The 26,676-nt window shown below is 44.6% G+C and overlaps 1 protein-coding gene across 1 annotated transcript; it reads right to left on the bottom strand.

The window, feature by feature from the left end:
* Positions 1–224: 224 nt before the first annotated feature.
* On the bottom strand, positions 225–26,662 carry LOC119405230 (cysteine-rich protein 2-binding protein). The gene is made up of 18 exons (XM_037672038.2): positions 26,350–26,662; positions 26,159–26,273; positions 25,396–25,527; positions 22,580–22,725; positions 20,502–20,662; positions 18,543–18,679; positions 16,762–16,880; positions 15,350–15,502; positions 13,064–13,277; positions 11,350–11,470; positions 10,294–10,380; positions 8,666–8,716; positions 6,712–6,824; positions 5,911–6,003; positions 3,633–3,757; positions 2,958–3,006; positions 1,943–2,075; positions 225–414 (listed from the first exon to the last, which is right to left on the bottom strand). The coding sequence occupies exons 1-18, from the start codon at positions 26,438–26,440 to the stop codon at positions 241–243; spliced, it is 2,214 nt and encodes a 737-aa protein (XP_037527966.1). The 5' UTR covers positions 26,441–26,662; the 3' UTR covers positions 225–240.
* Between the last annotated feature and the right edge of the window lie 14 nt (positions 26,663–26,676).

Raw genomic sequence — 26,676 nt, 5'->3', positions numbered from 1 at the left:
AAGCTGATGTATATAATATATCTCATTCACATCTGTTTCGACTTAGTCCAAACTGTTGGTGCTCTTTTCCCATGATGGATGTGGTACTCGGGCAGCTAAGTATTTTAACTTGTAAAAGATGGCGCAAGTGTACTTGACTACTTCAACGTAGTCGATGTAGCTTCTTTGGCATCATGTTTATTTACACATGAATGATGACTTGGTGTGTCTTGTGAATGACGGCAAGGGAATGGGGGGGTGCTATCTGCTGAGCCGGAGAAACATGGCGTGCTTGCATTCCTTGGAGTCGGCGGGGAAGTACTTGTCGTAGAAGTCCAGGATGAGCTCCTCCACCTTGAACCCAAACTTCTGGTACAGAAGCATTGCTGGATTGGTCGCGGACACGTGCAGCGTGACGTCTTTTCCCATGCACGTCTGCGCAAAGAAGGAAGTGGTGTTTATATTTACCACCAGACCCTTTGCTCGCGTCACAACACGAAGCCTCCAGTCTCCACGGAGCACTGCGTACATGCTATATGCCTACATCTGTCCAAGCTCACGTGTCTTGAAACTGGCCGGCACGGTACACCTGTTGTATATTTCGCATGGGCTGCACGCAGGGCGTGTACTACGTGCAAGTTCTCGGCAGACGTGCTTAGGCGGCAAATTGCGTGCCCACCAGTCGTGGTTGGTTGAAAGAAGTTGTAGGTTCAGTGAAAGTCGTAGCAAACTTCGGTTTTGCTCTCAATTTCCTCAGACGGAGCTTTTAAGAAATACGCGGTGAGGGACAACGTGTGGGCATGACCCGGCGTGTGAGGCAACGTCTGCTGAGCCACACTGTTAAGGTAGCCATTAGGTACAGTACTCACAGATTCAAACGCGACATCAAATTTTTTAGTATAACAACTTGTATGCGCAATTGCTCGAGATAACCACGTCATACTGCGACGAATCTGGTTGCTAAAAATAATGTTGTTGGCTCTGAACTACGCACAAGAGCCAACAACATTGTTGAACAACAACATCAGTCATGTCGGCGAAATTAGCCCTAAATTGTCCTATTTCAATCCATGAGTACTGTACCTCCATAAGCTCAGCTGACGACAAGCTCCACCAGTGGGCATGCCTCTGTTGGTTCCTTTGATACCCCTTTGTCGCTGCTGTTAAGTATAACTGAGTTGATGGCCAGTTCTGGTGATGCTGTGTGTGTATGAGTGCCAGTGAGACCTATTAAAACACAATTTCTTTAAGCTCCTCTATACTCTGTTTCACACATCAGGTGCAACACTGTGGAAGCTATGCAAAAAGTTCGGTCTCCAAAATGCGCAAGTCCACCCGTCTCGCACTTGGATTTCATTGTTACAAAACATGGCCTCCACGATTGGCTCAGGCTGCGTGCTACTGAAACTAATCGCGGAGGTCACGGTACGAAAACGAAGAGACGCTAAGTGATCCAGAACAACCTATTGACAACCGTATAAATAATGGAGTTTGTTTACTTCTACGGCAAAAAGCACCTTCAGTTTAAAAGCGAAAAAAAAAAGAGAAGATCACACTACGGGTAGTAAAATCATTGGACTATTTCTGGGTGCGAACGCATCCACTGCAAGATGTTTTGCTAGCTTCCACAGAGTTGCAGCTGCCGTATGGAATAGAGTATAAATGTTCCCTTGTGACCTCCAGAATGCCATCTATCTTATGCACGCCCGGCCTCGTTTTCTGTCAAGTTCCACTTGGGCTAACATTGATTTTTCAGAAAACCCCACTAAACTGGTAGCTCACATTACATGGCTAAAATATGAAAGCTTTTGTTTCATCACCTTTGCTTAAAAAGAAAATTCAAGATTGATATCTCTTATGCCTGAGATATTTCGTGAGCCCTTATTCTGCATATGCATTTTTCTAACAAGGACTGCCGCGAGGTACAGAAAATAAGCTACATCATAGTGTTGGCCACAGTCACCTGAATCAGGTGGTAGAGCATGAACTTGGCGATGCCCGATTTTCGCCACTCGGGGTGCGTGAAGATGAAGGGGATGTACGCCTCGTTGAACTTGACGTCGGGCACCATGAAGGCGAACCCCACCACCAGTTTCCTGCAAGAGGTTAAGAGAGTTCAACTTGGGAGACTCGTGTGTACTTCATAAGATGGACCATGACTGCTCGTCTGTACACAACTTAAACTTAACTGCATACTTTAAGAGAGAGAGAAGAAAGGATGTCGTGTGCGTGATCTGAATGAGGCATTCAGTGTTTTCAGGCCAGTAGTGTAACCTGGAACACAGTGCAGTTCTACTGCACACATCATTACATTGTAAGACGTTAGAAGCCGAGTGCCCTCCTATTAAAGGGGTACTGACACGAATATTTTCAGTTGTTGTTATTTTGCGTCAAATGAAAGTTCAAGCCCTCAAGAGCCTAGAAAAGGTAGTGCTAAGCGCGAGTTCGCCCTGAAAAAGTAATTACAGTATGTTTTTAAAAGCTAGTTTCGGTTCCTACTGTACCCTGACGTCACAACACGGTATGAGCTTCTCGTCACGTGCTCGCACAATATACAATGACGTTTCCACGGCCGCTCCGCAACGTGGCTCCGTTGGTGACGCACAAGGGCCATTTTGGAAGTTTTGATGACGCACAAGCGGCCATCTTGGAAGTTTTGGTACCTAACGTCATCACAACTAGCCAGACTGCTGCGTGAAGTCACCAGAATTTGTACTGTAGCCTGACGTCAAGCTAGTGTCGATGTCAGTAGGTTCGCCATGAAAAATTGACTTTAATATCAAATTAAAATACCTTATCAGCATTTTCTGAGCTTCACACTTACTCAGAGCCGTCTCTGCATAAAGGAGATATGTATGGCACAGTAAACTCGCCTTCGAAAGAAGGTGTCAGTACCCCTTTAAGTTGAGGCAAGTACACTAGCAGCTTGCTTATAAAATTGTAGCATCTCCCAGGACAGTGCCAACATCAGTGCTTACCTGTACATAGCGACACAGCTGAAATCTGGGTACTGGAGGCTTTCAGACACTGCAAAGATGTGGAAGAGCGGAGAATCTTAGGACAAACTTAGGTTTACTCCTTCCTGGGAGATGACGCAAATGCCTTCTGATTGGCTGCTGTGGCACTGTAGCTTTGACAAGCCTTGCATGCCTCTCATCATAGCTGGCCAGCACTTTGGTAGGCCCTTAAGTGGCAAAGATTCACTTCTACAGGCCATGATGAAACAGTGGCAATCATCACAGGCAACCACTGTTTCACAACCTTTTTTCTTTGTTCGTCTCATCAAAGCATTTCGCCTTCCCTGCTACGAGTTGATGATATTTCTCAACCTTATCACTTCTAATTCTACTATAGCTATGCCTGAACGTTGAGAATACTTGGATGCAAATACCATTTGATAGTGTTATTAGTGAAAAAGGATGTTCATTACTCGACAAGATTCACTCCACACACAATTAAATCCGCATTTTATCCGTCTCAAAAATGGTAATTTTTGGACCGAATAAAGCGCTCCTACTTGAAATGCGACAGTGGGTGTGTTCCAAAAAATGAAAGTTGTGTATCTTGACATCAAGAAAGATGACTTCCTGCATGCACACAGTCATCAGTTCTTTCGCAGGAGTCACTTCAGTGAGTCACAGTGAAGCACTTACAGTCAATTCCAGGCCAAAAAAAAGTTCGGCACATGGCGTTTATGACCGGTATGTGTTGTGGCCGCACATAGCAGAAATCGATGGGGTGGTGCTCTGTAGGCTGTGTTGCAGATTCCTCCCTGAACCTGTTGTAAAAAAAAAAAAAGCTTCCTTTAGCACAGCACATCAGTGCAGCACTTCTATTTTAGCCTTTGTACCAAATTTTGACAGCCTTGCCTATTACAGTGACATCTTAGTACTACTATATATAACGAAACAGAATGTAATCCATTATCACATGTAATTAAGTGCATATAAGACAATTCAGTGGTTATTCTACTGCTAAAATTAAACTGAAACAGCATACAGACACATTTGTGAAAATTCATTTCCGACCCATCCATGAATAATTTTATTTCGACCAATTTTATACAACCCGTCCATGAATATTTCCGACTGATCCCTGAACGAGAACTGTGTTTTATTTCAGTAAACAAGCCTGTGAAAGTCATTAAAGGGACCTTGCAACACTTTTTCAGCATGGTCAGAAAATGCTGCCGATCGGTAGTCGAGGCCCCGGAGAACGCGCGAACCAAACATTATAGCGCAGCACGTGGCCTGGAACTTACAATGAATTCTCAAAGTCGCCTAAAAATCGCTCCCTCTTCCCTCTACAAATGATGCCATATATACCCAGATTACTGCGCCATATACCCAAGTCCAAGGCCGTTGGCTGATTTGAGCATAGTGAGCTGCATAGTTACCGTGGCCGCCGCGAGATGGCGCCACGTGCCTGCGCGCGCATGCTCGCGATTGCACTGAAAGTAAGCCGCACGTTCGAAGACAAAATGAAAAGAAAGTGCTCAGGGTCATGATGCACTGACAAAGGGATGCATCTTCTTGCCCCTTGTCATCCCCCTCCCTGCGTAGCTTTCAGCGCGCTCGGTAATACGAGAGGAGAGGGAAACAGCTTAAAGTGAGTGGCACATCCCTGTAACTCCGCTCGTACTTGACGGATTAAAAAAATTTTTGTGCCAGTCGATTCGTGAGGCAGTAAGCTCTTTTAATGAAGCCATTAAACGATTGCTTGAAAACGTGTTACAGGGCCCCTTTAAAAAAACATGGCTGATCCCTCCGTCATAGGAATCGGTATAACACGAAAGTGAAACGTGTCTTCACAGAAGTAATGCTTATGATATATGAGAGCTTGTACAATGTCTATTCGTGTTTGGCAGCTATAGCACCGTTTGACGTGGACGCACCCATGTTGACAGCATGTCTCTATCGCGAAGACTAACGCCCATGATCATGATTAAACCGTTGAGGTAGCTGACGGTGTGAACATATATTTGGACACAGCGAATCGTGAATCGCGCGTAAGGATGATATCAACAAGTTCATAATCAACATTGGTACCCGGTATGCACTTCTTCAAAGTGTCGTCAATTAAGGAGAGAAGCGGCACGGTGTGCGCTTTCTAGTAATGGGTAGCCGACGCCTGTGCTCATGCATACATAACACACACTGCGCTTCAGCAACGCGGGAGGTAGAGGTTCGTAGCCTGAGCCGCAAACGCGTGCGTCCCGCTGGCCTCTGTCTCGCAGGTGCTGCTCTCGCTCCACCAAGGCACGACATTCGCCCGTCGAAATCGCGTCCTTTCTACAACGCATATTGCAGCAGTTTTGTTAGTCGGTGCTCTCGCAATTGAAGCAGTCGGCGGCGGAGAAATCCCGTTCGTGCACGTGGAAGCTGCGCTACTCCGATGAGCCGACGCACGCTAACACGAATCCAAAGGCAAAGAACGTAACTGCGTCAAGGGTGCCTCGGCGACGCCAGCGCGGCCAGTCTACCTCTCTGGTATCGAGACGCTTTAACCATGACCTCCGATATCACGTGCAATCTCGGAGTAAGCGTTAGTAAGTGTCGATCGTGAAGCATTACTTCTTTTCACCTCTCACAGACGGCGGCACCGCCCCGCTCCGCCCGCCGCGAAAGAGAAGGTGTGAAAGATATAAGGCGCGTTCGCGCCGTGCCTAGCATCTCCCGAGTTGGCTTAGTCGGTAGAGCGTCGGTCGCTTGCCGTCGCGGCCGCAACGTCGTGGGTTCGATTCCCAGCGGGGTATCTTTTTCTTGGTTTTTTTCTTTCTCACCCGTTGGCGTCCATTTTATCAACGTCATATCCGTGACGGATGTACTTGGTGGACCCCGGCATAAAACACTTTCGTGTTAAAATGAAATGGCTAGCGCAAATGTGTGGGTATTACTTTGACAGTTTTTTTTCCCTCTGAATGTGACTTGCCTTGCATTGAGCCTGTGGGAAAGTATCTCCTCTAGGAGCTTTAGTCTCAAAGGCCTTGCTTCAAAGTCCCTGAAGATGAATGGCTTCAGTGTCCTGAAAGCAAAAATATATACCATGCAGTAAGTTATTAGGTTGCACTCATTCCAGAACTATGCCCGTAACTCTAACTATTCCCCAAGTGTCATTCTGCAGGGGGTTATTTGATCGACATACCATCAGAACTGTGACTAATTCAAACTATCAGCTGTCATTGACTGTTGCCAGCTGAACAGTGCTTGAATGGCACATCTGAATGTAATGACAGAGCTAATGGAAAGGTTATGATGCATTAAGTTTCTTTTGTGTTGTTGTTGCTGTTCCAGGAAAGTAGCACATTCATTATGTAGTGCAGTTAAAACTTGATCTAATGAAACCCGATTTTATGAAGTTCCCAATCTAATGAAGAAATTTCCATTCCCTGGCAGGTGCCCATAGGGTTCGATGTTGTCATCAATCCCAATTAACAAATTAACAAACCCGATTTTACCAAGTATCTTCTGAAACAAGCAAGTAAAAATGCAGTGATTTCTTTCTAATTCTGACAAGATGGGTTTTTCTCGGAACTTTCGTGTTAACAATTTTACCCTAGTTTTATTATGATGAGGCTCTGTTCTGAGGGAATTTGTGAGCGCGTGTCCTTATCTTGTAACGTCACGACAGAACATTTTGAGCAGTTTACAGGTGGCCTTGTTTGTCTGCTGGAAAACACAACTGAGAGAGTGATTGCCACTGGTTGCGCCTTTCAAGCATTGTGCTGCTTACCTCTGGGTATACGGACTGGCTATGCACTCGAGCTGTTCCTCTTCGAGGCCAAGTATGCGCGTCACGAATGACACGTGACTTTGAGCTCCCATGCGAGCTGTTCCTATAGTCACCTGCACGTGAGTGGTGAGAGTTGGACATCACTTTTGACTCCTTTTTAAAGAGAAGGCTCCAGCTCAGATCCAAGTGTATTCAAATACGGTATAGGTGCGAAATGCAGAGAGGCTCTTACGAGACGATTTACTGTAAATGGCCAACCTACAATCGTATTTACACGATTGGAGGTTGACCCATTTTATCTAAATTTGAAATCTGAAGTTGGGGGGGGGGGGGTCGACTTACAATGGAAACAGAAACTGGTTGCGCCAGTTAGAGCGGTGCAAACTAGAAATCAGGGACGCTGTGGCACGGTTACGACATTATGCTTGCGTTCCGGCTCTACCTGTAATATTTTGTTTATTTATTCCGACCGTGGATGTTTACTGTTTTAGTTAGTCCATTCATTATGTATACCGTGTGTTTGACCGCTGTGAAGCTGCCCGGTGTATGAGGTGGCCAAGTTCCCCTCAAGCTGCTCAATGCAGCTTTTTTGCCTGGTCATCCTCACAACCTTGTTGTAAATAAACACAATTCAATATCAATTCAATATGTCGTATTTTCTCGCGTACTCTCAGCAATGATTCGCAAAAAAGTTTAGAACAATTTTCCCTGTGTATTGCCGCAAAGCTAGCTTTTCTGCGTAGCTGTGAAGCATTGCCTTGAAGCCACTTTTACGCAGCCGAATTCGCGTTTTTAGTTTTGACTCTACGAAACACGTTGCTGGACTAGTTGGTGATACGTTCCTACTTCAAATATTTCAGCGCAACCTTTTACAAGACAGGGACAGAGAAGTGCGCGACAGGACGGGCACTGACTCCAACTATGGAGTCAGTCAATGTGTAGTCAGTCCAGAGACTACGTAAATAAATTTACTTTATGAAATGTGGTCACGCGTTTTTTTTTTTCCGTGCTATTAGGGGGCGGGGTCGACCTACATTCGAGTCGACTTATAATTGTGTATAAAAATTAAATTCTGTGGTCTTACATGCCGTGACCACAATATGGTTATAAGGGATCCTGTAGTGGGAAACTACGGAATCAAATTTTACCACCTGGGGTGCAGTTCTCAGAAGAGTTCTCAGAAGACACTGTATCATGGCACACGCTCCAGCATAAAGAGATTTGCAGAACAATTAAAAGTAGCTTTCATTAGTAAGCAGAACATCAGGAAAGAATCGCACAGTAGTACAAAGACTGGTGTGCGCTTACGAAGAACCAGACCACGCAATCCTGCAAATAAATGCAACAGTGTAAAGATTAGAATGGACATCATTCTGTGGCCTTTTATTTTTTTTTGCATTCATTATGTTCCAAAACTATACAATACACTAACCTGTGGTGTCTGCCTATTACATTTTGTGAAGCCAAGTGCATTAATTACAAAAGTTACGGACTCTAGTTTTAAACTTGAGTTGTTCTTTAGAAGATGGCAAGGTATGAAGAGATGCTGCACGACTGCACACTACTTGCAAAGGAACCGAAAAGAAAACCGAATGCAATTTTACAATCTCTTGAATAGCGGACTGTCTATATGAAAATAGCCTGTGGTGCCTGCCCTCAATATGAGTTCACTGCAACAGCTACAGCCAGTTAACAAGCGAAAATTGTTTTGCAAAGCATGTTTCAGCACTTGATACTAAAAAGTCGTTATGACAGCCTTATCCAGCACGAAAATAACCTCGTTGCTATATCTGATATTAATTTGAAGTATACCTCAACGATACAGCTAAAATGAAAAAGAGCACAAGTTCGTCATGTTCATAGTCAATATTCGTCGTGACAGGGACTGAATCTGATGTATCTTTTTCTTTTTTTTCGTATGAAGTGCGTGAGTGTCACGAATGGTGACACCTACCTGAAATCGGTCCAGCACGTCTTTCGTGTTTCGTCTAGGCCGGTGAACTTCCTGTACGAACGGGAAAATAAAAGTACACGTGTAGTGACCACACCAAACATAGGTGACATTTGACAATTGCCATTCACTTGTACGATAAGAGATTAACTGTGATGCTTATGAAAACTAACTGTAGATAAAAAATTGGAAAATTCGACACTTCTTTACTGTTTATGAAACATACGTCTGTCGAGGCCTTTTTTTTTTTCTTATGCGTCACCCTACAATTATGGACAACTGTACATGGCAATGAAGAGAAAGGTGTGGAAATAGAGCGCACGGGTAAGTGGGCTCTTGAATGAAGTCCCGCATTTTCATCGCTGTTCACTTAAGCTGGAGAACAGGAAATGTAAAAGTTCTATCTCACGCACCAAAGAACAACAAAAATGCATTACCGAGGCATTGGCCCAGATGCGAAAATAAAAATTATCGCAGCTTTGCATTAGGGGTGCCGAGCCTGAAGGAAGTGCAGGGCTGAGTGGCCTTCTTTCTTTCTATTTTTTTTCTCTTTCTTTCTTCCTCTGTTTCGTTTTCTCTCACCTCTCTGCTTTCTTTGTCTTTCTATCTCTTTCATTTCTTTCTGTCCTTCTTCCCTTTCTTTCTATTTCTCTCTTTCTCTTTCTTTCTATGCTATGTTTTACTCTCTCCCCTCCTCCTTTCCCTCCTCCTCACGCTCACTACCCTTTCCCGCCACGTTGGTATACTCTACTATACAAGGCTATGCTATCCTCTGCTAGCGTGCCTGGATAGCCGAGTGATTAGGACACTCGCCTGCGGATGGTGGGCACGCGAGTTCGAATCGTGCCTGACTAAAGATTTTTTTCCGCCAAGAATTTCTCTTTCTCTCTCTCAGTTCCTCTTTCATTATCTATCTCTCTGTACTCATTCTCTCACCCATCAGAGTTATTCGATCCTGTGCCGTAGAAATCAGCGCACGTGTTTTGGGAGCGAAGGAGAAGATGAAGCAGACGATGGAGAGAGTGCGTGCCAAATCACGATGATGGTATAGTTTCTCTTTGCACTGCCCGGCACAATGAAAAGCTTAAAGAGCTCCGCTCTTAAAACTAGAGAATTAATCAAAATCTCCTCTTTCTCTGTTTGCACTCGTGCAAACGTGATACTGTTGCACAGGTAGGACTGCTCATTTAGTATGTGTGTGAGAAATAACAATAAATATAGCGCCGTAAAATGTTGCCAGACTACCCAGTGTGGTAACATGTAAAGGAGCTCCTCCTCTGTAGCTTTTTGCTCGTTACTGCATGAAGTTGTCAGCGAGTGTTTGATCAGCCAGTTGCACTAAACTTGCAAATCAAAATTTTGTGGCTCCTTGATGTGTCGAAATAAAAATGATAAAGGGCTTGCACATTACAGACACGGAGACATCAGCGAGTTTTAGTATTGCGTACATCGCGTCCGTAACAGCGTTGCGTACGTAAAAACTCCACATTTCGCACAGTGCGCATAAGCAGAAGTTCTGCATGCATGCCCTGCGCGAAACGTGGCGTTCTCATGCACACGACAGTGTTACAGGTGCAACATATTTAGTATTAGAACTGAGTAAACAATGACACCTCGTCTTTTCATCTTACCTGTTGCAAATCCTTGTGCGGCCGACGCGAGAGCTGGTCGGCTAGGGCGTCGAGGTCAAAAACTGGAATGTTGCGTGCCCGCTTGATCTGAAGCAGAGAGACAAAAGCAACAACTTAGAAAAAGTAGTCAGTTCAGAATTCAAACAGCCGTTTGCTTGCTTGGAATACCAGAAATGCGACTGCTGCCACTAGCTAGGTAGAATTCACAGTGAAGACCATGTCACTGCAACTAACATTATTGCTTAGGCTGATTATATTTACCTATATGTTGCTCAGTCACTCATGGAGAGGGACAGACTGTACACAATGCCCACCAGATGTCCTTAGAAAAGTGACCAACCTGCACTCTAAGGCTGGGGTCTTGTACTCATCCTAAAAGCGAAACAAACATTTTTGCTGCACACAATTCTTCGAGGCTTGCGCGTATGTCCTCCATTCGTGACATAAATGTGAGCCTCAACGAATTGCATACAGCAAAAAGGTTCATTCGCTTTGAGAATAAGTAAGACATCCCTGCCCAAGTTCGCGTCAGTCTAATCTGAGAACTAGACAGTGGTTGAGACCTGAACTCGATAACGTTACCTAGCTTAACTCCAGAAAGGCCAACGTGCCATTTCTGGTAGCTTCCAAAAGCATGAAGTGAATGAAGCATAAATGAAGAACCCAAGACTTCCAGCAGTACGTACCATGAGTATGATAGCTCAAAATAGCAATTAAAGCACGTCAAATTCAAGGCCCACTGAAGCAATTTTGAAACACTGCGACAAGTGTTGATGGTTTATCACTTCGGCATTCTAATAACTGATTTACTACACTAAGCAACTTATTACCGGAGTAAAATTTCATTGCTTTTCTGGTATGAAGCTAGAAGAACTGTGTTAGCTCTCCTTCGAGTGTGTTCAGGCTTTTTGAAGTTGACAGAGCACTGTTTGCGGCAAAAGTAGCATGTGTTCTATATTTTAAGGCAACATATTTACTTAAGGCTACTTAATTCGTGTTTACGTAGTGCATTTAACCAGCTGACATCCCTCATAGGAAATGTCTCAGCTTCCTCACCTGCCTGACAAGAAGCTTCCTCCTGAGCCTCTGCGCTTCAGGGGGAAGAGTAATTTTCTGGGCGTACTTCTCTATTTGGCTCAGCAGTTGGTGTTCCTCATAGATGCTCATTGGGACACACCTGCACGGTGGATAACAGAAACAGCAGCGACACACTTGTCAGGCTTGTGTTGGCTTTCGCTTTTAAAATCATGGCCGACATTACGGTGTCATATTGTTGCAACAAATAAGAATACAATGGCTGAGACATTAATTGATGACATTTATTGGGTGAACATGTGCCCAGCAAAGCCGTAACACTCGCAATGCAATGATAAAAACAAACGCAGTCACAGACTGTTGAAATATGACCTACAGATCAAACGTGTAGACTATTTCTACATGCATCATTGTACAATCCAGTGTAATCGTTGGTGCAGGCGTACGTTTCAGAATGTACACTACAACTCTCGTGCACATGTAATCTTATTGCGGACAAAATTACTCAGGTACAGAACGAATGATAACATTCAGGAAGGTTCCGATACCCAAAGGTGTGTCTTGTGCTGAGCGATAACACTTTGAGAGCTATTAGCTGGTGAAGAACGGTCACCAAGGAAAAGACACTGAGCATGCACGTCTATACGATGTTGGATGTTTTCTGAGATAATGCACATATTGTGCAACTTGTAGGTTTTTAATTGTGAAGTCCTCCAGGACTTCACAATGCACCACTGCACTGTGAGTCACTGTGCGTCAAGTGAGTCTTCACAATGTGTCAAGACAGTCACTGCTGTGAAGCACTGAGAACTTGACGAGACATCTACAGAAGTGCAGTGTAGCAATACAGCTAGACTTAAAGGAGTCCTTGAAACCAGAGTAACACACTGAAATAAGTGTGTTGTATACTCCTTTCAAGGAGTACTTACAACAATTCTGTGAAAAGTACCAGACTTAGGAGAAGACGTAATTGAAGGACTTGGTCTAGCTGCCACGTGTAAACCAGGCTTTGCCTACGGAGATTCACACGAGAAGCTTCAGATGAGCCACATTCAGCTCAACCTCCTGCTTTCCATTTTTCCAACTCTTGAGCCTTCATTCACAGTGGAACCGCAGGACCTCGATGCATTGAAAATGGATATACTGAAGAAAATGAAGATTTGTCTTGCCACTGTAACGGCATAACAGATTTATGTTTGTAATGAACACCAACTATAATGATGTCAGTGTTGTGCTGCGTTGGATGCGACTTCATTAGGCTTGTGCGAGCATCACTTTTTTTGGTTAGAAACGAATGGCAATTAGACGGAACAATTTTGAAGGAAATTCCAATATAATAGCAATAGTAGAACAGTAGTAGGGTGGAAGTTATAAGCGGTAAAATACATTACGTTTTAAAGTTTGCAATACTTTGCCCTAACACGCTTTTAAACTTGGAAAAAAAAAAGCTTTGCGGCAGTGTGAGTTTCTTCAGATTAGGCTGTCTCACAGTGCACTGGCCTACCCACTGCAGTGAAACTACCTTTTCAGGCGGGTTACATGCGGCAAACTGTGTTCGTTCGTTCACTTCAAATACTTTGAAATTTTGTAAAATCTTAAAATCGTTTCAAAGCAAAATTCAAATCATGTAATATTTGTTCGAACACACTAGGCAGTCAAAAATTTGCACAGGCCTAGACTTCGTTATAGAGAGGTTTGGATGCATACATTACTATTCTAGCTCTCTCCGACTTACTTGGGCTTTTTGGGTGTGGCTTCTTCTTTGATGGTGGCCTGCAGCCCTCTCTCGTCCATTCTGTGCTTCCTCGTGGTGCCCGATGCGCGCGAATGAGACGTCTCGGTCGAGCTGCTCTCTGCGTCGCTCACCGGCTCCTCTTTGATGCTTGTCATGGACCCTTCGTCATCATCAATGTTGCCTGCTATGACCTCTTCAGTTGCAGCCACGTCACCTGTAGAAGAACAAAAGCTATCTACACTACATTTACCCCCGACAATTAGCTTAGTGGCTGAGCTCATGGGTTAAATTCCTGGCCATGCTGGCTGCATTTTGATGGGGATAAAATACAAAAGACATCAGTGTATTTAGATTCAGATGCACATTAAAGAACCCCAGGTGATCATCAAAATTCTCATTATGATGACATGTTGGCACAATACCCCAGAATTTTTTTTTTTCTCAACTACATGGGAGTCACCCGCTGCATGCGAACACATGCCTTGCAGGACTCTAATAAAGTTTTCCAACCAACTAACCAACAACGTATCTGAGTCTTTTCTTTTAAGGAAGGTCTCAAACTTCCATCACGAACTGTGCCACACTGTGGTACTTCTGATGTCTAAGATGTGAGGAACAGTTGCCTAAGGACCGTATTTCAAATGTACGTGACCAGTGTATGCAGGCGAGGATGAAGTTTGTCAAACAAACAGCTCATCGCTGCCGTAACTGTGGTGCATTATGTTGACTCTTTCACTGTCAGATGCTTCTGGCCGTGACGCACCAACCCCCAATGTCGGCTTGGTTTCGGGAATATCGGCAAAGCTTGAAACGCAGAGAAATGGCATGTGAAGTCAAGATGACAGAAAGCGAGGCTGAGGCGAGTGAGCGAAAGCAGCGATCAAGTCATGTTTCCGTGGAGAGGCAACGCTGTGCACCTCTGAACTTGATGTGCCACAGTGAACTCGCCAACAGGATAAAAAAAAAAAACCCTGCAAACCCACGGCAGGTGGCAGAACAACCCTTGTACCCCCAATTGCATGCACGCCCGCTGCATGGTTGCTCAGCCTGAGTGAGGCGTGTGCGGAGAGACCATGCCCTACAGCAAAGGGCGGGCACGGTCACTCCGTACTCTTCAATACACATACCAGCACAGCAAGAGGTGAAATACGTGCTTCTAGAAAGATTCGAGAGATGGCACAACCAATAGAATCACGCCATCTTTGCGCTTTGGCAAAAATTTTTGAGCGCACAATGGAGAATGTATACCGGTACGTTAGTGACAATGAAGGGGATAAAACCTAAAATATCCTTGCACAAGAATTCTTCCGCACTGCTGTTGGTGGTGCTTTCACTATCGCAAGTAACTGAGAAACATTTAGGAAATCTCCATCTACATTCTTTCTCAGAACAGCGTGAAAAATCACCAATGATTACATAATGCGAAACAAGAGTGCAGCGGGATTCAGATGTCAGCAGCACTGGGCCTCTTCTCGAGCAGTTTGTTTAGCAGCAGTGGCAAGTGAAGCATTTCTACTGGTTTCGTCCAAACTTCCACTAACAGCGCCAAGTTCCACTAACAGCACCTTGCCTTAGATGGACTGAATGGGGTGAAAGTGCAAGCAGGCCACACTTGCAGGAGTGGAAAGGGTCATGTTCCCTTACCGAGAGCCATAGCAGTGTGAGCTCCCACACTACAGTACACTAGAACTCTTCCTGCTCTCTGCATTCCATGAGCTGTGCATTGCACTTATTTCATTCACCTTACTTTTTGCCAACTACTCACTCATGACGGAAGCCATTGCAGGAGCGAGCTTCCACGCTCTGTATTACACGAGCAGCGCTTGTTGTCTGTCGACCTCCTCTGTGCCAATCGTTTGCTTGGTTACGCACTAGGAGGACATGGAACCGTGTGCATTAAGGGCTGCACTCTCCAATATGGTACGCAATGATGAAAAATGACAGGACGGAACTGACTACCAGCTGAACTCTCATTCATAAGAGGAAAACAGATACTCAGTGATACACAAGAGTGGCAACAGAAAAATGTGAGAAGTGTTTATCAACAAAAAACAAATGCAGAACAACGTATCTAATGTTGATGCTTCAATAGAAATCCACATCCCCCCTTAATGCCTTTTTTCATTGTCATTTCCTGTCTTGTCCTGCTGTTCTGAGAATGAACCATTACCAACTTGCCAACTTTTAATGCTACTAATTACGTACAGATACCGCAACTATGGAGCTTGTGCAACATGTGCTCGTATAATATAAAAGCTCTAGAAGCACAAAAATACGAGGGCTCACCATCGGTATTCAAGATGCCAACAATGTCCTCAACCTTGGGAGACTGCACACCGAAGTAGCTGGCATCCATGGTGGCTGCCTCTTGGACATTGAAATCTTCCAGGTCCAGGGCTTCATCGTCCTCGGCCTCCACTTTCACCGGCAAGAGGCCATCTGGAAATCACAGGTGCACGATACTCAGAAATCTGAGACAGAAAATTTGCAAGATGAAAACTTGAAGCATGCAAAGAACACTTCAACAAGGGAAGCATCAGAGCTCACTTGTACTAGCAACTTACAGAAATTGCACGACCAAGCTTGTTGTAAAAAATCAGTTTGGTTGGAAAGTGTCCCTTGCTTGCCTCTCCATTTTCAGCCACGTGACTGCATTTGCAAACCCAGTCAACTAATCCGTGCAGAAACAAGACATCTGTATACGTATATGTTGGTGCTTATCTTATGTGGTGCTGACGGTGCAGGCTGATGTGAACAGCATCAGGTATAAGACATTTCGACAAAGGGACGGAGACACTGCATTCACTCACCTGAACATCGCTCGTCACGAAAAGCTCCTTGGTTGCCACTCATGCTTGGTCACGCGGCCTCTATCAGTTGTTGGTGTGAATGCACTTATAGACCGGAGCGAACATTTAGACAATCGGAGTTGTCTTCATCAGCATGAAGACTTGGCCTTGCTTTTATGGAGATAGGTCTCCCTGTTGAAATGTTGGCACCAGGCCACGGATTTTACTTGAAGATGCTAAACCCAAGATGACAAATATGACCTTTCAAGCAAAGAGTAAGCAATGGATGAGCCACTGTTACTCTGGCTAGGTTCTAATCACGATGGAAGATAAGACAGGAGCGCTAACTGCACTCATCTGGAAGGGACACATTGTGCAAAACTTGTTCCTGCCACATGGCATGTTTGCCAGATGGCGCTACAAATGGAGAAAAGCTGTGGAGGAGAGGTTCTGGTCCTGGAGTGAAGCCGCGGGTGGGGGTTCTCTCTGTCGTTGCTATAGCAACGGCACAAGGTCACGCTTCACTGCGTTCCTGCATCTGCTTGCCCAGCCGTTTTGTCTTCTGCTTCCCGCTTGCCGCTCCCTGCCTCCATCACTCAGCGAACAGGTGTAGAATGATTTCACTGCACCTCGACAGATGGCGCTACTTGTTGTGATCAGCGTAAGGAGAGGAGAAAGCATGTGCAAAAGTGTGGAGAGGAGCAGAGGGGGAGAGCAAAGGTATGAGTCAGACTGCTGCGTCCGCACTGCACGGTTTGTCCTGAGCGAATGCGTTGGGCAGTGGTGGAGTCGGCGCTCCTCTCTTACCCTACTCTGTGGTTCTAATAGACAGCAGCGCGGCTGACTGGTACATTGAAATAACTTAGTATCACCAACAATGCAAGAAAATGACACAGACAACATTCTTGCCTTCAAGCTTGTCAGAAGACGTGGAAACGATGTCAACAGGATCACTCGCAGGTTCGGTCACACTAAGCAAATCGTGCCGGAAGAGGTCACTCCCAAAGAGATCATGTTCGGTATTCCAACTGCACGAAGAAAAACAGAGGAGAAAAGAAAATTGTGGCATGGATCTCAAACAGGAGCACTTGCTGCTCGGCACAAGAATAATAAAACCACTATGGCCTAAAATCACACAGCCATATGTGCGTGCTGTCACGTGCGATGTTTTGAAGTTATAGACATGATGCTCTAATATCAAGAAACAGTCCTATAGCATAGATGAGTCGTACTCTCAGCAGAAATAAGGGGATTCATTGAAATTAATTTTATTCACATCACAATGATGCAGGAATGCCTGATACACATACGAACACTCTTCACTTGAAGGCACACGAGCTTCACAGCATGGTAAAACCATCTCGTGAAAATAAGTAGGCCTTTGCAGCACTTTGAATATTTCAACGAATGTTGCAGTATTCGAATTCACTTGGGCACAAGTTCAAAATTTTCGAAATATTCAAAACGAATGAACAGATGGACTACATTAATTTTTTTTCGAGTTTAAAAGCACATCTTATGGTCTAAATATAGCAAATTTAAAATGCAACATATTTTACAAATTATAACCTGCAACCTACTGCTATTCAAAATCTGCCAGTATTTCAATTTGCATCGAACCTATTAGATACACATTACCATTTGCTTTGTTTTCGATTTCAAACCAAAAAATGTCATGTTCGCACAAGCCCAGTTTTAACCTCTAGTGCAACTAAAACGGGTATGTAGTATTGACGAAGTTTTACTGGATACAGGATATGACAAATCCTCAGTAGGGTACTTTCCGCCAGAATTTTGTTAAATGTAAGGTTATGATACTGTAGTTGCATTGCATTACATTTCAAACGTCACGAAATTATGCGGCAATGCAGTATGAAGACTTCAACGAACTTCCAAATGGTGTGAAACCTGTACTAGAGTGTTTAAGACTAAATACATTTTTTAATTTAAACAAGATGGAAAAATGGACATTCTGTCCACATGTACGTGGAGGTGTTGCTGTGTGCATGAACTCGTTACATCACATCACATTACATCTTCATAAGAGGGGCTGGCTGACATTAAGAACCACGGAGTAAGATCAGACAGGAGGGCTGACTCCGCTCATCTAGAAGGGACACCTTCTGCAATGTCGGAGCTTGCTTCACATTGTGTTCGCCAGATGGTGCTACAAATGAAGAAAAGCTGCGGAGGAGAGACGCCGTCCTCAAGCAGAGCCGCAGGTGGGGGCTCTCTTTGTCGTTGCTATAGCAACAGCGCGCAGTCGCGCTTTGCCGCGTTCCCGTGTATGCTTGCCTACCTGTTTTGTTGTCTGCTCCGCGTACACCGCTCCCCACCGCTGCTGCCGCCAGCCTCCGCCAGCCAGCACATGCGCTCATGAGAGCAGGTTGTTGAATGATTTCCAAGGGCCTCGACAGATGGCGCTATGCGTTGTGAGTAGTCGGCTGGGAGCGCCAGGGAAGGAGAAAACATACGCGAAAGTGTGAAGAGGAGTGAAGGGAGAGAGCAAAGGAGTGAGTTAGACGCTGGCGACCGTGTTGCCATGGTTTGTCTCGAGTGAATGAGTTGTGGGGTGATGGAGTCGGCTCTCCTGTCTTATCTTACTCCGTTATAAGAACCAGCAAATAGGACGTTATTGTGCCACTTGTTACGACGGATCACAAGTGCATACAAAATACCAAGGAACTTACTGGAAGTCCTCGGGCGTCATCAGGCTGTCGTGCATGTCGAATGACGAACTTGTTGTAGTATCATCGCACGTGTCGACAGGCTCAGTCTTGACGTGGACCTTGTCAGGCATGTTTGAGTTGCACGAGTCTACCACAGGCTGTGTGAAGAGAGATGTAGTACAAAGAAGATAAAAAATACATGCACATTTTTCTGCCTGAAGGCATCTTCACCTCAAAACAATTCTAAATTCAAATGAAAATACATGCTGGATAGCACGTGATCATAAAAAAAAGATCACGTGTTATGCGACGCCAGCAGGCAATAAAAAAAGAGTGGTCCACACTCACCGTCATGGCTACGAGCGGCACAGACTAACACTCCCAGGTTTAAATGCACAGATATACCCAATAAAGTGGACGTTGGGACGACCGCCGCCGTAGCTCAATTGGTAGAGCATCGGACGCATTATTCGAAGGTTGCAGATTCGGTCCCTGCCGGCGGCTAGTTGTCTTTTCGTCCACTTTAATTTTTTCACACTGATGTCGTAATTAGTAAGTATAACGTCCCCAATACTTTCCTAGGATTGGTTGTCTGTTAGTAATTCTAATTAACACTGCGCCTAACAAAGGAAAAATGAGCCCTTAATAAATTCCCCTTTTGTTCATGCTGAATATATAAAATGCTTAAACTTTTTTGAGTTCATCAGAACCTTTATTTGATGGCACAGAAATTAATTGTGAGCATTATAACAGTATTTTGATCCTTGGCTAGTAGTTGCATGCTGCACGTCGCCCACTCGTGGCATGGGACACTTGCTGTACCGTACCCACATTGCCGTAAGAACGATGGTCATTCCCACTGCACCCTTTACGGGTGCAGTAGGTATCTGGTCAAGTCAACGCGGCAACAGTGAACTTTCTACAAGCTGCGTGTACGACATGTTTTCACGATAAACTAGCGATCCTATGCAAGAAGGCGACAGCAAATGGTGCGACAACATGTTTGAGTTGATGCCCATTAAATGCGTGCAGTACGCTTACAATAGTGCTGAGCTTACTGCAGCAATGCGCTCATTTGCCACGGCGCTGTCAGTACAGCGAGGTTTCCTGGCGCCCCGCAGCTCCCGATCGTGCACGAATGCGGCGAGTACCTTAGCCAACTTGGCAACTGCCAGCTGCTTGCATTTTCGCGGTGCGCACTCGCAACATTGTTGTTACAACTGTGAGCCGATTGCAGATTTGAACAACACTGTACCAATATACAACCATATTTGTGCATTGTGATGCTGGTTAGTTCCGTTCTCTGCAGTTTGCTCATACTCCGGAGGAAGCATTACCTTAATTGTGTAAAACTTCAGTCAGGTCAAAATTTAGAGTACCCTTCTTCAATCTGGGATCCTCATACTTCTACACTTGTAAGTGCACTAGAAACCATATAATATCGTTCAGCTCAAATGACTGCTGTAATTATACTCGCGCTGCCGGTATTACTTCAATAAAAATTTCTCTCAACCTCCTTGACCCTTCTAACAAAAGCAAGCAGGCTTACTTATGTCTTTTTCATAAAATCTTTTTTTTTTACGAATCCTCGGCTTGAACACACCTTGTTCTTGTTACGTTTCATCCCGTGTCGATCGTAGCTTCAAAGTTCAAATGCCGTTCTGCCAGACCGTGTACTTCCACTGATATGTACCAGGGACATCATTCAAAAACCATCTCCTCGCCTCCATCGCAAGTAACCTGGATCATGCATCACTCAAGAATGCCCTCACGAAGTTGTAACACCACTACTCGTAACGCCCCAATGGCATTGAGGGTATTGAAATAAATAAAGGCAATAGATTTCAGAAAGCTTTAGCGCAGGGAACTTTCAACTTGCCGGCAATAACACCCTTGCAGACTGCTGCGAGAGTTTGGTACAGACACTCGCCAATCAATTAGCACGCTTCTACCCAGCAGCCATATATATATTTTTCTAACCTTGATCAGTGCCCGCCTCTCCTTGAGGTTTATGGCTGCCTGCAGCGAGCTTGCAACATTACGCCGGCGGGGAGTGTCCAGAATGGGCGGTGCCTCTTCTACCGTTGCCACAGGAGCCATTTTCGCCTTTCGGCACTGGGCCAGCAGTGTGGTAGGCCCCTCTGAAATGAAGCGTATAATTTTATTGAATTACAATGAATGCAGCACCATGGGCTTTGAGAAATGTAATAATAATATCAGGGGCTTAACGTCTCAAAACCACGATATGATTACGAGAGACGCCGTAGTGGAGGGCTCCGGAAATTCCGACCACCTGGTGTTCTTTGACGTGCACCTAAATCTAAGTACACGGGCCTCAAACATTTTCGCCTCCATCGAAAATGCAGCCGCCGCCGCCGCCGGGATTCGATCCCGCGACCTTCGGGTCAGCAGTCGAGCACCATAACCACTAGACCACCGTGGCAGGGCGGGCTTTAAGAAATGCCGTTAGACTGTTGCCGAAATCCATTTCGGCCACAGACTCTTGTTTTTCAGATCCTAAAGAGTCCTTGTTTGAAAACTGGAGGGAAACAAAAAAAAATGAAGGCAGGTTTGCAGTAGTGGTGCCAAGCCTGAAGGAAGTGCGGAGCTGGGAAGCCTGCCTTGTTTCTCTTTGTTTTTCTCCGTCTTTCTATCTTTTTCTGTCGTTTTTCCTTGCTTTATCTCCATTTCTCACTTTCTCTTTCTATCTCACTCGTTGTACTCGTTCTCTTGCCCATCATAATTATTGCATCCCACGCCGGACAAATCTGTGCACGTGTTCTGGGAGCGAAGCAGAAGATGCAGAAGAGGACGCGTACTGGTTCGCGATGATGACAGTTTTCGGTTCGCTCTGCTGGGACTAACGGACGGCTTAAACAGCTTCCCTGTTAAAAAAAAAAGCAGGGACTACTAATTCAAATTCTTTGGAACAGACTGTCGACTACACCTAAACAGCATATAGGCAGTGTACACAATCCTACAGTAAAAGAAATGTTGCGGTGTTGTACTTGTCGCTGTAATTATAGAGTAGAAACCACTTACTATAATGACACAAATTTTAACAATACATCGGGCGTAACGATGAGCAGTTGCTGCACGGTGAACTTTTGTGCGTCTTCTATGGCAAAACTAGTCACATAACACAATATTCCCGTGCCACATCATCAGTTATATAACAATTAAATCCGGCTCCCGAGTGTATGCACAAAAAGGAAATGAAATTTTCGTGGCATTTGAATATTGTTATACTGTGTGGATTTGACTGAAATCTCAATCTATGACCTACGCAGGATGAAGCTCTGGTAGCGATTCGAGCCTTCGTATTACTGTGGACTAATAAACTTTTATTGAATGGTCTTAATGTCTAGGGGGCTAAATACAGACATCAGCAGCAGGCTTCATTTTGATCACTGGGTCATTGTGTAAAGTTCACACAAAGTTTGGTACATTTGTCTTTTTTTTTAAGTATATTTGGCCTGCGTTGGAATGTGGTTGGCGTCAGAGTGCATAAATTTATGCTCAGCAGCGGTGTGCCGGAGCTATCGTGCTGCTGTGGGGAGTTATAAATTAAATGCAGGAAAAATAATTCAAATGAAATTGTAAACAAGCATGAAGGTGCGGTGAGCCCGAGCGGCAATGGCCCATCAACGCAGCCCCACTCTCCGGTAGAACGGTGACAACAATGAAGAAGCGGGATGTTGCACCGACGATTGTCATCCAGTAACTACTGATAATGCCCTCGAAGCTTTAGACGCATTTCGTAGCCTTGTCGAAAGTGAGGCGTTCAGTGATGAAACTGCTACTTGTTTCTACAAGTTCTAAAAAAGCTTCCCACGGCACATCTAAAAAACAAAAAGTTCAGTGCAAAGTGACGGACTATTTTAAAGTTCTTTAACAGAGCACTGCGTCAAGTGATCTTTTGGGCCCTGTTTTGGTTATGCGATTTTTGGATAGTACGTTTTTATTTTCAATTCCCGTGAGAATCGTATAAACGAGATTCCAGTGTGCGTGTAATTGCCAGCCAGGAAATACTGTTCCCCTGGAAAACTGAAGGCTACCGAAATCGGCGGGCGATGGGGGCTTCATTGTGGTCAGCGTCCACCATCCGTTCTCTCCGAGCTTGGACCACCCGGATTGGAACAGGAGCGGACATCCGGAAGACAGCACTCCGGCGACGGTGCCACGGAATGTCGCTGTCCGTTTTCTGCGATGCCATTTGCACCACCCAGGAATTAAGAGTAAATTTGGAAAAGTATGTAGCATTAATGAAAGGCAACCAGAATGTGGCAGAGAGGAAAGAATACATATTCATCTGTGCTTACGTGTATGAGCATGTATGCGCGTCTGGGTTAAGTTTTTCAAGTTGCGCACTCTGCTAGTGATGGCATGCCAGGTTAAAGGGACACTAAAGAGAAAAACGATTTTTCTCGTATTAGTAAATTACTCTTTCACGATGCCAAAAACACCACACTTGCTGCTAGAAGACTCATGGTAAGTGAGAAAACGCACAAAAAAAAAATGCAGGTGGCGACGCCACCTTCAAATTCCCACACCAGTGGTCATGACATCATAGATTTTTACGGCGTCTACTGGGGCCTATGTAGTTCCTAATCGTTCAAAATGAGGAACATTGTCTTCTGAGGCAGCCAGAGACTTAACATACCAAGTTTCAGGAAATTTCATTTAACCAATGGGTCCAAAATACAAAAAAAAAGAACAGTGAAATCTATAAAGTCACCATCGGAGATTTCGGCAGGAAATTTAGAAGTAAGACATTCAACATAGATTTTCTCATCCATTATCAAACCTATGGTGATGAAATTAACAACACTAGAGTTTTCAGAGTATAATTTATCAGTCTAAATAATTTACTGCTTCACTTTAGTGTCCTTTTAAGAACTTTTTAGACAAAGTGAAACATCGACAACCTTTTGCTCCCTTCACAATTCCAGTGTTTGTCAGCCAAGGCTGCCTGGAATGTACAAGCGCTTTCACACACGGCAACAAGTACCTGCGACATGCAAGTTGAGTTCGTATTCTTGATCAGTCACATTGAAAGGGGCCCTGCAACACTTTTTCAGCATGGTCCAAAAACGCTGCCGATTGGCACGCGAGCCAAACATTACAGTGCAGCACACAGCCTGGAATTTACAATTAATTCTCAAAGTCAGCTAGAAATCGTTACCTCTTCTTTCTACAAATGATGCCACATACACAAATTCACGGCCATTGGCTGATTTGAGCATTGTGGGCTGCACAGTTACTGCGGCCACTGCGGGAGGCCGCCACTTGCCTGCGCATGCGCGCACATTCACACTGAAAGTAAGCCGCGCGTTCAAAGCAAAAAAAAAAAAAAAAAGTGCTCAAGGTAGCGTGTGTGACGTAACTTCTTTCCCCCATGCCATCCTTCACTGCTTAGCTTCCAGCGCGTTTGTCGGGACGAGGGAAGAGAGAAAGTAATTACAGTGTGCAACAAATCTCTCTAACTCGGCGGACGATTCACGAGGCAATAAACGCCTTTAGTGAAGCCATACAATGCTTACTTAGAATAAGCGTTGCAGGGCCCCTTTAAGAGCCACTGCTGAACATTCAACACAATGCCTTGTACGAACTACACCCATCGCGAGTTTTTGGTTTTGCATGTTTGGGTTGGGGGAAGTAAACTGCATTGCATAAGGAATGCAAGTGAGGTGTGGGGCTTTGTGCATGCAAGCATCCTTTCAGTTACCCCGACACAAAATCTAGAACTCCCTAGTGAACTTAGGAACCACGCAAAGTGACAGTAATCCCAACCACATGTGTGCCATTGCATTGTTCATGCACTTTTGCCAGTCAATTTGTATTGAAAGCTGATATGAATCCCCATATGACCAAGAAGAATACAGGCTAATAGAAATGTGAACATTACAGATGGAATACTATTTAATAGACCAACTCTTCCAGAAATATATTAGGAACAAATGTATTGCCCCTGCCAAGTGTCGAAAACAGTGTGTCAGAATGGAACAAAAACTCAAAACGAAAAACGAGAAAAACAATATTTCTGACCGGAACGAGAACATAACCGAAACTTTATTATTTCGTTCCAGAGTGAAACCGAAATACTTTTGATCGGTTTTTGGTTCAAGGGAAAAGTTAGCAATCCGGAACAACCGAGATCATGCTATACAAGCATTAATGCATATCCCAAGGGACAGTATTAGTGCGTATCTCAGGCAGGTATTACAAAGTAAACACGAGTTGAAATTTCGCGAAAAATGAATAGAGTGCCAACTGGATCTGTTTATATTAACGCAAGTGGACCTTGGTGTGTCAGTCACACAGAGCAGCATGGAGAGGGTGTCGTCGGCCCCTGAAATTTGTTTTTATCATAACAGCAGTTTCGCATATCACACTCGATGACGTGCTGCTTCTGAGATCATGCTCACTCCCTCGACGCAAAGCATTCAGCCTGCTCAGAGAATTCATAATTCGCTTATGAGAAAATTTAATTTTCTATCTACTATTTTTTATCATTACTTTTAATTTCAAATATTGTATACGCAAATAAAAACCGTTACGAACTGCTACAGAAAATATTTTTTTCCGTTGTGGAACAAACCTAACGGAACTTTTTTAATAGGAGGAAACTAAAACCGAAACTAAAAACATTTCGTTCCGACACCCTGGTCGAAATGTCATCCATTCTTTCTTTAAACTTCTGGTGTTTTATGTGGTTGTTGTCCTTGTGTTTGAACAATGGAGCCGCTATGTAATCTTTGTGCACGTAGGTAGTGAAGTACAAAGAGGAGGAATGTTGGCAACCTTTAACAAAGTGAGAAAACAAAGACAAGAAAAGAAAACAACTTTTTTTTGCCCACTAAATCTTTTGTACCTCTCTCCGAAGAATGTCGTCCAGTGCTTGTCGATGAAGTTGCAAATGTGCTCCCGCCATCGGAAGTAGCCAAGCTTCCCATTGGTGCCGCTGACATGGAGGTTGTACAGGGTCAGCATTATGACCTGAATCCTGCGATCACGTGTCAGTGGTGAGAGGTCGCTGTGTCCAAAGCAGTCGTCGCGTTACAAGATGGCCAGTCAAGCTTGTTGATTGAAGTTCACGTTGAAAAGATTGTGAAAAGCACAGAATTACCGACAAAAGATTACAGATAGGATGCACTAGTATTTCTTTTCTGTAACCTTTTGTTTGTGTGCTGGAATGCTTTAAGACCTGTTCGCCGTGAACCGTCATGTTACACATCAAGTCAGTTTTCATCGAATTGGAATGAAATGTAGGCATGTGAAAGCAAACTAGAGGATACGCTTTCCCTTTACACATCTGCCAACGCCTGTGCCAACATCGCAGGGAAGTAAGGTTGACACTACTTATCAATATTAACGCCGCTCATCAGTTACAGCAAGACATCTTTTCATTATTATCCCTTGTGCTGTTGTCATAATCAATGCTACTGCTCTACTGACCAATGTGTTGGTCGATCAGCGTGGTTTTAGAAACGTTGCTCTGAAAGTCGCATCACCCGCCTCATTATGTCACTTGGGCATTGCCTAATTGGCCTGATCGCAGCATGCTACTGCAAGTAGCTGTGGTCCAAAACATACAGTTATTTCGAGGACAGTTTAAACAGGTGACGTTAGTTTACCATTGCATCTTCAGGCGCTCCAGGACTTCTACGTTATCAGGGGTGCATCGGTCGCAGGTCAGCTTGAAGAACAGGTCGCCGACAAGTGTACTCCGATGGCTGCTCTTCAGACACCCTGGAAGAGTAAGTAGCGTTATGTCGACTTGCGAAGTCGCAGCTGACCCGTCATGCCCTCCTTTATACAAACTTGCCTGGGTGGAAGTAAAGCTTGCACCCGGTACACTTTAGCATATGCGCGGGGTCTGCATCCGCCGTATTGCAGTAACAGTGCAGAGAGTCCATGTCGAAGGATATCCAGCATTGATTCGCTTGACGGAACTTGCCGAAACTATTCGCCAGGCGCGGTTGTCGCCTGAGCAGGCATGAAGCCTTCCCGAGCAAATCAGAAGTCCCGATATTCCGCCTCGGAGGCGATCCCAAATTAACAGGAAAAACGCGACCTAACTACACGTAAACTCATTCAAATGCACAGACGACTCTCACGACGCGCTCATGTAGGCTGCCATCTTTGATGTGCG

This window comes from Rhipicephalus sanguineus, chromosome 9 (genome assembly GCF_013339695.2).
Source record: "Rhipicephalus sanguineus isolate Rsan-2018 chromosome 9, BIME_Rsan_1.4, whole genome shotgun sequence".
Classification (NCBI taxonomy): Eukaryota; Metazoa; Arthropoda; class Arachnida; order Ixodida; family Ixodidae; genus Rhipicephalus; species Rhipicephalus sanguineus.
Note: the sequence above shows the minus strand (reverse complement) of the source record. Positions and strands in the feature narration are given on the sequence as shown.